The following is a 14895-nucleotide window of genomic DNA, read 5'->3' on the forward strand; positions in this document are numbered from 1 at the left end:
GAAAATATTCATTTACTTTTAAAGTAACATGTTTCCTATTATGTATTAATAACCTGACTTCAACAAAGACTATCTTATCTGTTGCTAAAAATCGACCAACTATAAACAGCCACTAGAGTGCTGTCTTTGCCAGCGCCAAAAAGATTTCCAAATCTTCTCAGCTAAAAAGTCAGCAAAGATCAAAGAGTTTTCACATGAGCTCTCTACATTCCAATGAGATACAAGTACCATCTTTTAGCACATTATAATAATACAGTTGTGCAGCACTCTTTTTCCAACAACCTGTAAAATTTTATATTTGAAAGAGGCATTATTTTTTCAGCAAAAGAAAATATGAATTCAGAAATGTACATTTAATAAGTTCAATGGTCTATTGCTACAAGTTAATACAATTTCTTCCCATTCTATGGAGTTCAGAACTGCAAGTTCTTGGCCAAGTAGCCACAATAGATAAAACTTGAATGTTAGAGTGCAACTTGACAAAATAAGTTATTACTCCTTAGTCACTGGAATAAATAATATATGTGCACTCTAACATTTATACTTTTTCACTTATTTTGTTATGCAAGCCTTGCACCAAATTAAAATATGTGCATGACTACAATACTGTAGCCAGATATCAAAAAGAAAGGAAAAGAGAAAGAGAGGAAAGACGAAGGAAGGAAGGAAGAGAAGAAGGAAAGTCCAGATCAGATTAGATTCTGGTTAAGCATGATTTATTTTATTTGCTAATGATATCATAATAATTTTCTAATACATTCACATATCCATTGGCCATGATCAATAACAATGAAACCCTTACCTGAGCCCCTGTTTAGTTCTAAAACTACAACAATGAACAACCATTTTTTGCTTTACCATTCTCCTCCTGCATCACATAATGAATGCTAATATTCATGTTGTGATCAAGGTCAAATCCGTAAAATCTCTCTCCTCCCTGTACTCTGGGATGTTAAAGACCATATCTGTTTTATGTACACATCAAGTACTTAGGACACAATGCCCCATGGATTCATCCATTCAGCAAATATATGTTGAGGGTATTCTCTGCGCAAGAAATATAAATTAGGTTATAAGAAATTTAAAACTAATCAAATTAATTCAAGGAATAAAATTAAAAGAGTCTGGATGTTTTCTCAACCTTATCCTTTTATAGTTGTTTACTTTTCCCTGTGCATCCACTCCCTTCTTTTCATCTGAGCTTTTCTCTCATACTCTCCTCCCTCATAAAATAGCTGCCTTAGTCCTGACTCCAGGAGATTTTCTGTTTAAGCAGCCACTTCAAGTTTTAGCCTTCAGGTTCTAATTTATGTGGGAAAAGTCTGACAAAAAGAGTCCACTGTTTTCAAGTCATTGCACTAACTCCCCTTGGATTAAGTTTCCTCCCTCATTTAATCAGCTGTAGCCAGGGAGAAATCACATATTAGGATCAGAGTGTGTGGGGCTCTGTGGGGGCTCGCAGAAGGGATATTCTCTTAGGAATATCTCCCCAAGAGGAGGCTGTGAGTAGGGCAGGTAACCATAGATAAGCTTAGTTAAACTGTATTTTTAGTTGTTAGTTTTGTTTGGTTTTTATCATTCTGCCCCTAGTATCTGGCACCTAGTTAAGTATTTTTTAAAAATATTTGTTGAACTACTGCTAGGACATGACATAATGTGTTATTCCTTTTAAATTTTGGAATTAAGTGGGATGGAGAAGGAAAGTAGAGGGAAATGAAATAATAGTTGCTGAGGTTTGGGACTCTGAAAAGATACACAATGCTCAAAGGAGGAGTAGAGTAGAGTTAAAGCTGGAAATTTATGTTTAACTTTCCTGCAGAAGCATTACTTTAAAAATGAAAACCCTTTTCAAATCAATCTTTGAAAAATCAATTTAAACAGTTAAAACAAGAGACTCTAGCATATAATTTTCAGAAACCCATTGTCCATCATAACCATTCTTGAGAATATTGTACATTTAAAAAGTACAACACTATTCTCTCCTTTTCTGAGTCCCTTTAGAACTTATGCTATTTAGAGTTACATGAAGGGCCCCATTAATTTCAAAATTGAAAGGGTAAGGAAACAAACCCCTCTCCAATAACTTTCCCTCTCAGAAAAGATGCTTTGGGGAGGAAAAGGCTAATGGCTAGACAGATGTTACAGAAATGCATTGGTAGAGATGCCCTTGGCTGTATGTTGGGAGAAAGTAATTATGTCAGAGCATGTGGTGAGCACCACTACCTGGGTGTCCCCCAGGAATACAAGTACTCTCGAGGTGTTCTCCTTCTCACACACAGAGAGAGTTAAACTCATTATGAGGATCCACCCTGTGTACACTTTTAGAACCTCTGCTTCAAAGGACAATGAGGTAAATATATGAAGCAAAGCAGAATTCCTACAATAGGCTTACAAACGGTGGTCTGGGAGATTCAGACGCTGTTCTTTAGATACCACCCCTATCTTTCAGCTGTAACATTCTGTATAGAATCAATGGAAAGACTACTTGTCTCAAAGGCTGACTGGCTTATGGCTGAAGAGCATGTAGTAGAGTGGTGTGATCTTTCAGATGGGAGTCATGGTATTGGTTCCCTCACCAAAAACCTTTGGACTTGGGTTCAGATGTGACAGGAATAGCAGCACTCATTGGAGAGGTCATCAGCTGCTTCCTTTAATCACTTTCTGGGTGCTGTGACATCCAGCAGCAGAGACATTTATTCTTCAAGGGTGTTGGGCTGTCTTGGAAGCCTATGAGTTTGGTCGGGCCTCACTGTGTGATCACTTGCCAAGGCTATTAATTGCCAGGGCAATCCTGAGAAAAGATGAGAAGTTATACTGATAGGATAACTAATCCTTGTGCCTGGTGACATGAGAAGATCATCAGACCAGCTTGAGTATGGGAGGTATTTCTGCAAAGGGATAAGATTACAATTAAGTATCTCAAAGCTCTTGCCTTTTTAATGAAGTACTGGCTCTAGCTAGAGGTGAGTCACCAGATTGAAAGGATCATATCTCTATTTCAGGACAGTGACCTGAGTAGTCACCTTGTAATTTCTCTGATGGTTCCTCTTCTTTGCCCTTGGCATTTCACTTAATTTGGAAAAAAAAAAAAAAAAGATTTTTTTTTCCCTGTGGCATGGAATACCTTTTTATCTTCCCGCTCTTATGCCTATTTATATAAGAAGCTCAGCTCCTTCATCTCTCCTCCTTCCCACCCCCCCGTCCAAATACTCCAGACATATGAATCACCTCATTAGGAAAAATCACAGAAACCACTTTTTTGTGTCACCATTGAGCAATCTCTATTCCAGGTGCTGGAACTTACCTGTAACTGATAATGCCCTGCCACTCCACAAGAACAAAGAGAAAAATAACCATTTGCTCTGAACATGACATAAAGGGCATCATTTCCAATGGAGTTCTGTAGCATCTGCCTAGCCATCAGCATTTTCAACCTCACAGAATATTTTTCGAGGGCTGTGCAGTGTTGGGGGTTGACTAAACTGAAAGATGAAATAAACATGGACTTTGACCTTAAGGCATTTCCAGAATTGAAGAAGACACAGATAAGTAATGATTACACTGTGATTCAATAAGTACTATAATAAAGGCATCCACAGGGTTCAAAATAAAGGATGATGTGCTAAGGAAAAAGGTTGTAATGATTTGCCACCAGAATATAAGAAAAGATTCTATTTCCAGAGATAGAAAACAATGCAAAGAAAAGCATAGAGGCTTCCAATGAGCAACTGTTGAAATTGTTCTGGATACTGCAATGACATCTGAAAATATAACCTTTACGTTTGTTGTTTACAGTATACAAAAACACAGTATAAAGTCTGCATAGTATAGAGCAGTCTTAAAAAAATAAAATAAAACTTACCGTTTAAGACAATGTAGTAACTTTCAAAACAGAGCTAGATGTATGTAGTCTTGACAAGATGTCCCATTCTCGTAAATTGTGATGTTATACTAGTCATAAAAACCATGATGAACTCTCTGAAAGCAAATCATATAAGAAGGAAAACCAAAAAGCCAATAATATCAGAAAAATAAACACCATTTACCGAATGCCTACTATATGGCAGGACCCCATCTCATTGATTTACATATATGATCTCATTTACTTTAATCCTCACAACTGCCATTGAGGTAGATATTATCCATACTCTAGACTTAAGAAAACAAACTCAGAAGAATCATGCAATTCATCCTTAAGTGACAGAGCTGGATTCAAATCTCAGATTAATTTGATAACATGATCATCATACCTTACATCCACCACCCCAAGTCCTACCAAGAACCAATAAATGTTCATTATGATTAAGGGTTTATGACTATATAACTACAAGTATATATGCAGTAGCATTACATAGTGCAAAGAGCACTATACCAAGAATCAAGAATATTCTAGGAGTTCCCTGGTGGCTTAGTGGTTAGGATCCAGCATTGTCACTGTGTGACACTGTGTGACTCGGGTCACTCCTGTTGCATGGGAACCTCATGCTGCAGGCACACCCCAAAAGAAAAAAGTTAGCATTCTAGTCCCAAATGTCTTTTTCTATGCAACTTTGGTTTAAGTACTTAATCTTTGAGTAGGTTGAAGTAATTTCTAAGGGGCTATCTAGGTGTAAAAAATTAACTTGTTCCTTTATTACAAGCATTGCTGCCTAAGGGGTTTTTCATTCAAGTATTAGCTATTATCTTGAAAATAAGTTCATCTTTCATAAATGCAGAATCATTCAGTCATTTACAGAGCTCCCTACACTAAGTCTAATGCTAGGACAGGTAATGAATATTCAAAGGAGGATCTCACTTCAATAGCTGGGTTAGCTTCACAAACTTACCAAAATACCATTTTTCTTAACATAGCAAATACTACTACATAAGCTTGAGCCTCACAATTAAAACAAGTAATTTCAAAATTGATAAAAATGACATACTATAGGAGGGATAGGAGAGTGTGAAAATAGACTAGGAAAGACATATAATTCAGTAGAGATTGAGCTGTGAAGGATGAGAGGGAAAAAAAACAAAGCAAATCCTGCTAAAAAGGACAGAAAGTAGGCATGTACCCCCAAGCTATTTTTTACACCAGAAAATATTTTCAAGTGTTTTGAGAAAGAGCATGAGATAGCAGAAGCATGGGCTAGAAATCCAACAGTGGTATATTTCAATCTCAGTGCTGTCACTCAGTAGTTTTGTGACACTGGGGTAAGAGATTTAAGGCTGTGAGACTGGAATTCCTGTTGTGGCTCAGTGGGTTCAGAGTCCAGTGTTGCCCTAAGCTGTGGCATAGTTTGCAGATGCAGCTTGAATCCAGTATTGTCATAGCTGTGGAGTAGGCCTCAACTGCAGCTCCAGTTCAACCCCTAGCCCCAAGAACTTCCATATGCTGAAGGTGTAGCTGTAAAACAATATATAAAAGTAAAGATATGAGACAACTTCCCATTCATTCATGAAAATTGTGAAAATACCCTTACTATGTAATTTGGTTTTGGAGATTAAATAAGGAACATGAAAATGCCTAGTATTGAGAGTGGCGCAATATAAGCACTCAGTATTATTTTTTTCCTCCTTGAGCTGCAGTTAAATTCATGCAAAGCATCTTTAAATACTATTGGCTTAGAAAAAGCCACATTCATATCTGGAAGACCTGAGAGACAATATAATAAGAATGCAGCTTGGGCCAGATTTAAATCTTGGCTCTGCTACTTCCTTGCAGTCTGAGTTTGAACAGGTTACTTACCTTCCTTGAGCTTCTGTTTCCCCATAAGTAAATGAGGATAATCATCACATAGGGTTACTGTGAGAATGAAATGAGCAATAGCTAGAGAATTAAATTATATAAAAATACCACAGTGTCTGGTACATAGTGACCTCTCAATAAATATTAGCTTTCATTATTACCCTAGCCAACAATTTTGGTTTGGACAAAGCCCCTATTAATAGTCAAGGTCAAATTTTCCCTTCGGTCCCACCTCAAGTTCTGCCAGTTGGGCCTTGCTTCAGACTGCACACAAAGACCCTTGTACATTTTGGCTGAAGGTAAGAATTACGAATGAACTGAAGTTAAGCTTCTGCTTGGGAATGTGTACATTATCTGTGCCTCAGCTTCAGCCTTTGGGAGGTTTAACAGTTGAAGCCTACTTTAGAGTGCTTTCTGGCACCCATAGCTTGTGAGTAATCAATGACTATGTAATCACATAGGTTATGGTTATATCTAATTAGTACGACATCTTGACTGACTTATAAGTAATTGTTGAATGTTCACTTTCAAATAAACATTTTAGATGTAGCTTGGAATGGAATAATCGGCCTATGTATTTAATATATTGAATTTCATCCATCAGTTTAATTATGAATGTAACTTTAGAATGAAGGTATTTTTTATGTGATACTTGCTGTAAAAATTCTCTTTCTACTGCAGGAGAGATGCTGAAATTGGTGTGTATGTAACTAAAGATAATATGCAAATAGAGAACCCAGAAGCAATATTTTTATCTTGAGATGAGAGCCAGTCATACGGCTCCACTGCCACATTTCTAGAACCAAGATTTACTGACAGTTTTTTGTTCTCAAGCAATAGTATGATACAGTAAATCCATGCAAAAATATTAGAGAAAAATAAACAAGGGCACTGTATCTCAGGTTCGTTTCTGAAAAGCTTATGCATGAGTGCACAAAGTTTCAGTTTGTGAGTGTATTTTAACGAAATTTTTAGCATCACCACTGCCCTCCAAAACTTTAAATCCAAGTTAAAGAAGAAATGTCTTTAACTTCATTACTAATGGAGAAAAAGCAAATTTTAATAATTTAATGGCAACTTCATCATGAGTTGCTCTCTGCCCTATACTTGAAGGTAAATATTTCTTATCTTAAATGAGTAATTTATCATGAGTGTTGGAGCAATTTATCAATCGACAGAACAGAGAAATTAATGATTTTGAGCTACATTAAAGTTTTAAGTAAAACTGAAAAAAATGTAATAATTTTTCAATAAATTTTATTCATGTATTATAGAACTTGTATTTTATGACAGTACTTTTCAACCTAGCACTTGTCCAAATATTAATTTCAAGATTCAACCACTGAGCATTTGATCAACACGTGAACTGTGTGACTCAACCATATACCAGTTAAGACACAGCAATCACCAAGTTTGCGTACCTCATATAGCCCCATCTTCACTCACCTATTTCCCAGGTTTGTGGACCTCATGGAAGAGGTTGGCCAGAATACTCCTACACCAAGAACTTGTTCATGTCTTACAAAGACAAAGATGTAGAAAGGTGAGGGTCAAGATGGGTACAATAATCAGAAATAAGACATGGCCTTCTATGGCTTCCTCCATCAATTAGCATGTCTGTCACAGGCAGCACTAACTAGCTCTTTTTCTCCTTTTTGTGGTCTGCCTGTCTTCTTCATTTGTTCTTTGCTGCTACATTCAGAGTTCACAGATCCAATTAAAGTAGGTTTGTTATAAAGAAGAAAATAAATTGAATTCACTAATGCTTTGGCATTGATCTGAGAATTGTAAACTCTGTTATACAGCATCAGGCTTTCTAAACCAAGCCCAAGTCATCAAGTAGTGAGCCATAAGATAGTTAATTTACAGGAAGCCATGCCCACCCTTCTATTATATTTAATATAATATATGGTAGAGATTTTATTTCCTCTGCATTTTTTTTTAATTTTCCCACTGTACAGCAAGGGGGTCAAGTTATCCTTACATGTATACATTACAATTACATTTTTTCCCCCACCTTTTCTTCTGTTGCAACATGAGTATCTAGACAAAGTTCTCAATGCTATTCAGCAGGATCTCCTTGTAAATCTATTCTAAGTTGTGTCTGATAAGCCCAAGCTCCCGATCCCTCCCATTCCCTCCCCCTCCCATCAGGCAGCCACAAGTCTCTTCTCCAAGTCCATGATTTTCTTTTCTGAGGAGATGTTCATTTGTGCTGGATATTAGATTCCAGTTGTAAGTGATATCATATGGTATTTGTCTTTGTCTTTCTGGCTCATTTCGCTCATTACGAGATTCTCTAGTTCCATCCATGTTGCTGCAAATGGCATTATGTCATTTTTTTTTATGGCTGAGTAGTATTCCATTGTGTATATATACCACCTCTTCCGAATCCAATCATCTGTCGATGGACATTTGGGTTGTTTCCATGTCCTGGCTATTGTGAATAGTGCTGCAATGAACATGCGGGTGCATATGTCTCTTTTAAGGAGATTTTTGTCCGGATAGATGCCCAAGAGTGGGATTGCGGGGTCATATGGAAGGTCTATGTATAGATTTCGAAGGTATCTCCAAACTGTTCTCCATAGTGGCTGTACCAGTTTACATTCCCACCAACAGTGCAGGAGGGTTCCCTTTTCTCCACAGCCCCTCCAGCACTTGTTATTTGTGGATTTATTAATGATGGCCATTCTGACTGGGGTGAGGTGATATCTCATGGTAGTTTTGATTTGCATTTCTCTTATAACCAGCGATGTTGAGCATTTTTTCATGTGGTTGTTGGCCATCTGTATATCTTCTTTGGAGAAATGTCTCTTCAGGTCTTTTGCCCATTTTTCCATTGATGGATTGGTTTTTTTGCTGTTGGGTTGTATAAGTTGCTTATATATTCTAGAGATTAAGCCCTTGTCGGTTGCATCATTTGAAACTATTTTCTCCCATTCTGTAAGTTGTCTTTTTGTTTTCTTTTTGGTTTCCTTTGCTGTGCAAAAGCTTTTCAGTTTGATGAGGTCCCATGGGTTTATTTTTGCTCGAATTTCTATTGCTTTGGGAGACTGACCTGAGAAAATATTCATGATGTTGATGTCAGAGAGTGTTTTCCCTATGTTTTCTCTAGGAGTTTGATGGTGTCCTGTCGTATATTTAAGTCTTTCAGCCATTTGGAGTTTATTTTTGTGCATGGTGTGAGGGTGTGTTCTAGTTTCATTGCTTTGCATGCAGCTGTCCAGGTTTCCCAGCAATGCTTGCTGAATAGACTTTCTTTTTCCCATTTGATGTTCTTGCCTCCCTTGTCAAAGATTAATTGACCATAGGTGTCAGGGTTTATTTCCGGATTCTCTATTCTGTTCCATTGGTCTGTCTGTCTGTTCCTCTGCATTTTTAATAACAAAAAGGCCACTTTACCTAGATTCCAAAGCATTTTTTAAGATGGGAAGACTTTCCATAAAACGAAGTCTAGGATGGAATAATAGATGCTTAATTTTAGCTAGCACATTAAAATATAAAGAACTTCACAGATTAACATAGAGGATGTAATGTAAATGCTTATTTTATTGGTAATATAAAAGGTTGGTATTGGAGTTCCTGTTGTGGTGCAGTGGAAACGAATCTGACTAGGAACCATGAGGTTGCGGGTTTGATCCCTGGCCTTGCTTAGTGGGTTAAAGGATCCAGCTTTGCTGTGAGCTGTGGTGTAGGTTGCAGACATGACTTGTATCCTGCATTGCTATGGCTGCGGCTGTGGCTGTGGCTGGCAGCTGTAGCTCCAATTGGACTCCTAGCCTGGGAATCTCCATATGTCACGGGTGCAGCCCTAAAAAGACAAAAATAAAAAAAGGTTAGTATTAATTACATCAATTTAGGAGGAAAGTGACTTTTTCTTTTGAAAATTTTGTGTACCAGGCCATGAGTATGAAAGGCAAGAGAAGTCTTATACAACTTTTTATCTTCTCATCAGTAGATATTTTTACCTGAGGTTAAAATTGGTATACAGTCTGCTACATATAGTATCTGAACACACAAAGAGCATCTTTTGGAAGCTGCTAAGTATGTAATTTATAATATACCTATTTAACAGTATAAATTCAGAATAAAGGAATTTGAGTATTAGTATAATTTCAATCTAAAGTTCATATATTTAAATTGGACATCTTTTCATTCTTTAACAGGTATATACCCATTTTATATCAATGCTGTTCTTACCTTGGATTTGTAAATAAATATCTCTAAAAGTCAATTAAAATTCAGTAATCAGAGTTTCCTGGTGGTCCAGTAGATTAAGGATCTGGCACTGTCACTGATGTGGTCTGGGCCATTGCTGTGGCTTGAAAACAATCCCTGGCCTGGGAACTTCTGCATGCCACAGACATAGTCAAAAGAAAGAAAGAAAATTCGGTAATCAAAATAGCCATATACTAACATTAATTACTATGCACAGTTAGTACATTTTATTAGTTATATCACTATACTCAGTATTGTATAGGGTTTTTTTTCAATCCTAAATACATGCACTAAAAAATGTTACACATGCAATTGTGTTCCATTAGTATTTTAAAGGAAAATCTTTTGACCACTCCATTGGAAAATAACAAAAAGAATGAAAATGAGTAACTCATTAAATAAAAACAATCAACATAAAAAAGATACTCCACTAGTAAGCAAAGATAAGCAAATTAAAGCAAGATCTATGTTTCATCTATTTAAAAAAATTTTTTTTTCCATTTTTTTGGCTGCCCTGCCACATATGAAGCAGCATATAAAGCAGCACATGAAGCTCCCAGGCCAGGGATCAGAGCCGAGCGGCAGTTGGGACCTAAGCTGCAGCTGTGACAATGCCAGATCTTTAACCCACTGTGCCAGGCCAGGGATCAAACCTGTATCCCAACACTACCAAGATGCTGCCAATCCCGCCGTGCCACAGAGGGAGCTCTTACGTTTCATCTTTTAAAGAGGCAAAGATTCATTGACAATAGTGGAGGAAATTATACTCACACACACAATTGTAGGAGTAAAACTGATACAATCTTATTGGAGGGAAATATAATAATATGTATCAAAGTTTAAAATGTATACATCCTTCTACCAAGCAGTTTTACTTGTGAGAAATTATCCTAAAGCAATAATAGCCCAAGTTCCCCAAGATACAATGTATTTATAATACAAGCATACTTCATTTTATTGCACTTTTGCTTTATTGCACTTTGCAGATACTGCTTTTTTTCTGAATTGAATTTTTGTAGCAACCCTGCATTATCAGACGATGGTTAGCATTTCTTAGCAGTAAAATATTTTAAAGTATGTACATTTTTTAAAAGACATAATGCTATTTCACACTATAGTGTAAATATAACTTTTATGTGCACTGGGAAACCAAAAAAAATTAATGTGATTCGCTTTGCTGCAATATGCATTTTATTATACTAGGCTGGAACTGAATCCACAGTATCTCCAAGGTATGCCTGTAATTAAAAACAAGAAACCTGCCTAAACTTTCATCCAAATAAGACTGTTAAACTAGTTTTGCTAAATATGAAGGTATTAAAAAGAATATCAAATATCAAAGATCTTTTTCTACTTGAGTGAAATAAGTAGATTACAGGCAAGTATACATGGTATGATCACATTATTGTAAAGGAAACAACAAAAACAGTATGTTGTATAAATTTGGAAGGAAATAAGAAAAGTTAAGACAAACAAGATGTTAAAAGCCGTAGTTGTCAATTTACTTTTAACTTTATTTTTAAAAATTCATTTATTTTGAGGGTAGAAAGACTCTCTGCAAAGAATAATCACACAGTACACCAGTCAGTCAATCAGTCAGGGTATATGAGAAAAAAACTGGGGCAAGACAAACTTCACCTGACTATAAAAGAGTGACCTTTTCTTTCAGCCTGAACAGAGTTAAATAATGTCTAATGTAGGTCCTTATGCCCTTCCACGTATTACCTCAATCGAACTGTATATACTCAAATGTCTAGTTTACCTCTGAGGATATCATTACAGACAAGTTATAACCACTCTAGGATCCTAATATTTTCAAAGTAAACAGCATTTAATCTTAGTTTCAACTCTTCACTGTATATTCAGGCTATTTCAAGCTTTAACTATTTCATTTAAAAATTCCTTCACTTATAGAAAATCCTCAATGGAACCAGTGGTAATTTTCAGCAGACGGTGACAACCATTCTCTGCTTTAAATATAGACTAGAGCTATCATACACAAAATGGAAAGATGATAAACCTGTGGCATTTCACTTTCATTCCTGTATCTGAACATGAGAATTATAACTGAGTTCACAGTAGCCTCCTTTTATCTTAATACAAGTTATCAGTACATAAATTAAGAGGCTGTGAACTACAGAAGCTCTGATACCCAGATACAGAGAGCTGAGGATCGGTCTTCACAATGCCAATCAAAGAGCAAAACATCTGGTTAGTTTTCAAACTAAATGAGCTACTCTACCCTCCATGCCAGCTTCCAAGCAACAGGCCCTTATGTCCTTCCCATTCATTATTGACTGATGTAGTAGTGCTCAACATTTTCGCTAGTTCTGTGATCATTTAATTTTTTTCCCAGTCTTTCAAATAAATCTGTCCACTTGCTCACAAAATTAGCAAGCTAATGGCACACAAGTTTCTTTTTAGTTCTTAATTTTTTAAAAAAAAGTTACATAATTTTATTTCCTAATTTGAATATTTTTTTCTAGTGGAATATTTTTCAAGCATTTAAAGAAATCTTGTAAGGAAGTTCCTGTAGTGGCTAAACAGAAAGGAATCTGACTGGTATCCATGAGGATGCAGGTTCGATCCCTGGCCTTGCTCAGTGGGTTGAGGACCTGGCGTTGCCGTGAGCTGTGGTGTAGGTTGCAGATGAGGCTTGGATCTGACATTGCTGTGACTGTGATGTAGGCCAGGGGCTACAGCTCTGATTTGACCCCCAGCCTGGGAACCTCCATATGTTGGGGTGCAGCCCTAAAAAGATTAAAAAAAAAGAAGAAGAAGAATCTTGTAAGAGCTAATCTGGTATCAAATACCATACTTAGATATTCCTAAACTAAAGTTTATTTTAAACTAAGTTTAAATGAAAACTTTCCTATTGTTGAATAAGTTTCTGAGGATCCCAAATTAAAGAAAGCATTCAAAATGTGATACAGTCTAGTGTTTATTTTATGTTATGGCAGATACACTTGAATTTCAAAAATTTAAAACATATAAAAAGTGGTTAGGGACTAACATTTGTATCAAGAGCTGATAAATGTCTAAGGGTGTTTATTATACAGCAGGGGTACAATGGTAGTGCTAATGCCAACAGGGCACTATGGAAATTAGTCTAAAAATTATCACTAGGCTTTATACAAGCAACAATTTTGTTGCTGTTTTAGAATTTTGGGACATAGTCTGCTTCTAATGCTAAGCAGTCCTTAAACATTTTTTAATGTTATACAGTGTTACAGTAATTAGTTTGGCAATGTTTCAAAATAAAGTAGAAATGTATTCATAACATCACAGAAATGCACATCCAGTTTTGTTTTCAATAAGAACCATAGGTACAGGTCAGAACTCTTCCCTATATGAAATAATTTACACACAGATGAATGCTATAATATTACTACCTAAAATAATCACTAAATACAATTCTTTTTCAGAAATAAACAAGCAAAGTTTTTTTTCATTATCAAATATCAAAAACATAGAGATAATGTATGTTTTTTAAACAAATGATACTCTAAAATTATTGGAATAATTTCAGTAAATTCAGCAAATGTGCAACCTAAATCAACCAAGTATATGGAAGTACAACCATATAAGAAACCAATGATCAGAAAATACAACCGTATGAAAGTAATTTATAATCCACAAAACTGTTTTTCAGGCCTTAAGGTAAAATAGTTCCACTGTTTACAGGTAAAACTGAGGCAACAAAAATGCGTGCTTGTCTTCATAAGTAGATGTTTTATGCAGAAGATGTAACACTTTGCTTGTAGACAGCATGGTATGCATTTCTCAGCAAGACATAAGGAAAACAAGATTCCAAAAGATCCATTGTCAGGAATGGGGATTCTTGCACAATCTGAAAAATTCCAAAAAATACATCACTTTAAGTTATTTATAATGAGAACATTTATTGACAACTAGTAAAGTGTAATTTTATACTGTTCTTATAGAAACAGACATAAATTATTTCCTTTTACTTTAAAATCTGAAATGTAAATGTGCTACAGTATATACTATCAAAATGCTTTAAATCACTACTTTTCAATTAAATCAATTAATCAATGGGAAATATCCAACACCTTCATTGCCCATAACAACATATTAGACACAAAATAGAACACATACATATTTAAAATGTGGTTTTCAAGTCTAACTAAGAATCCAAGACTAAGCTAAAAAGCCAAATCAAACATGAGACCATCTATGATCAAGTGGAAAACTCTTAAAAGTTCTAGAATATGCAAAAGAAAAATAAATGTAGTCCAAAGTAATCAAGAAAGTTTATATGAAAAAAAAGATTTGATCTAGGAAGTACACTGAATCATTATTAGGACAGACACAGACCCCTGCAGAAAAAAGAAATTATTACAAGAGAGGAAAGAATCGCATGGTAAAAACAAACACAAATGGTTTCATGGGCAATGAAGAGACGGAACTGACTAGGCATAGGAAAATTTATTATATAGGTAGAATGGAGTCAGAAAATAAAAAACTCAGAAAACTAGAAAAGCCGACACTGATACACTAGGAATATATAAGGCCCAAGTGTTTCCTAGTAGGTTGAAAAATTATTCATAAGACAATACTCTACAGGTAATGGTGATCTTTTATTTTGTTTTCTCATGTGATTCTCATGGTAAAATACAAGTGACATCAGTCTTTTCAGCAATTTTTAAAAAGTATGTGGCCTGGGTAGAGTGAATATAAATGAATGGTCAAAAAAGTACATCAGCTCTTAATGTTATTTAGGGAGTAGGACCAAGACAGTGGAGGAGTAAGATGTCACGCTCACCTGCTCCCACAAACATCAAAACAACACATCTACATGTAAAATCATTCACACAGAACATCTACTGAACACTGGCAGAACTTAAACCTCCAAAAAGGGCAAGAAACCCTCCACATAAATGGGTAGAACAAAAGAAAAAAAAAGAGAGAGAGAGAGAGAAAAGGAA

General features: G+C 35.8%; 1 protein-coding gene across 1 annotated transcript in view; it reads right to left on the reverse strand.

The window, feature by feature from the left end:
• Nucleotides 1-12869: 12869 nt before the first annotated feature.
• Nucleotides 12870-14895, reverse strand: part of NCKAP1 (NCK associated protein 1) — a 99526-nt gene continuing 97500 nt past the window's right edge. Inside the window, exon 31 of the mRNA XM_047773023.1 lies at nt 12870-13796. Within this exon, the coding sequence (XP_047628979.1) occupies nt 13680-13796 (117 nt within the window). The 3' untranslated portion in view covers nt 12870-13679. The remainder of the gene's footprint in view (nt 13797-14895) is intronic.

This window comes from Phacochoerus africanus, chromosome 3 (genome assembly GCF_016906955.1).
Source record: "Phacochoerus africanus isolate WHEZ1 chromosome 3, ROS_Pafr_v1, whole genome shotgun sequence".
Lineage (NCBI taxonomy): Eukaryota > Metazoa > Chordata > Mammalia > Artiodactyla > Suidae > Phacochoerus > Phacochoerus africanus.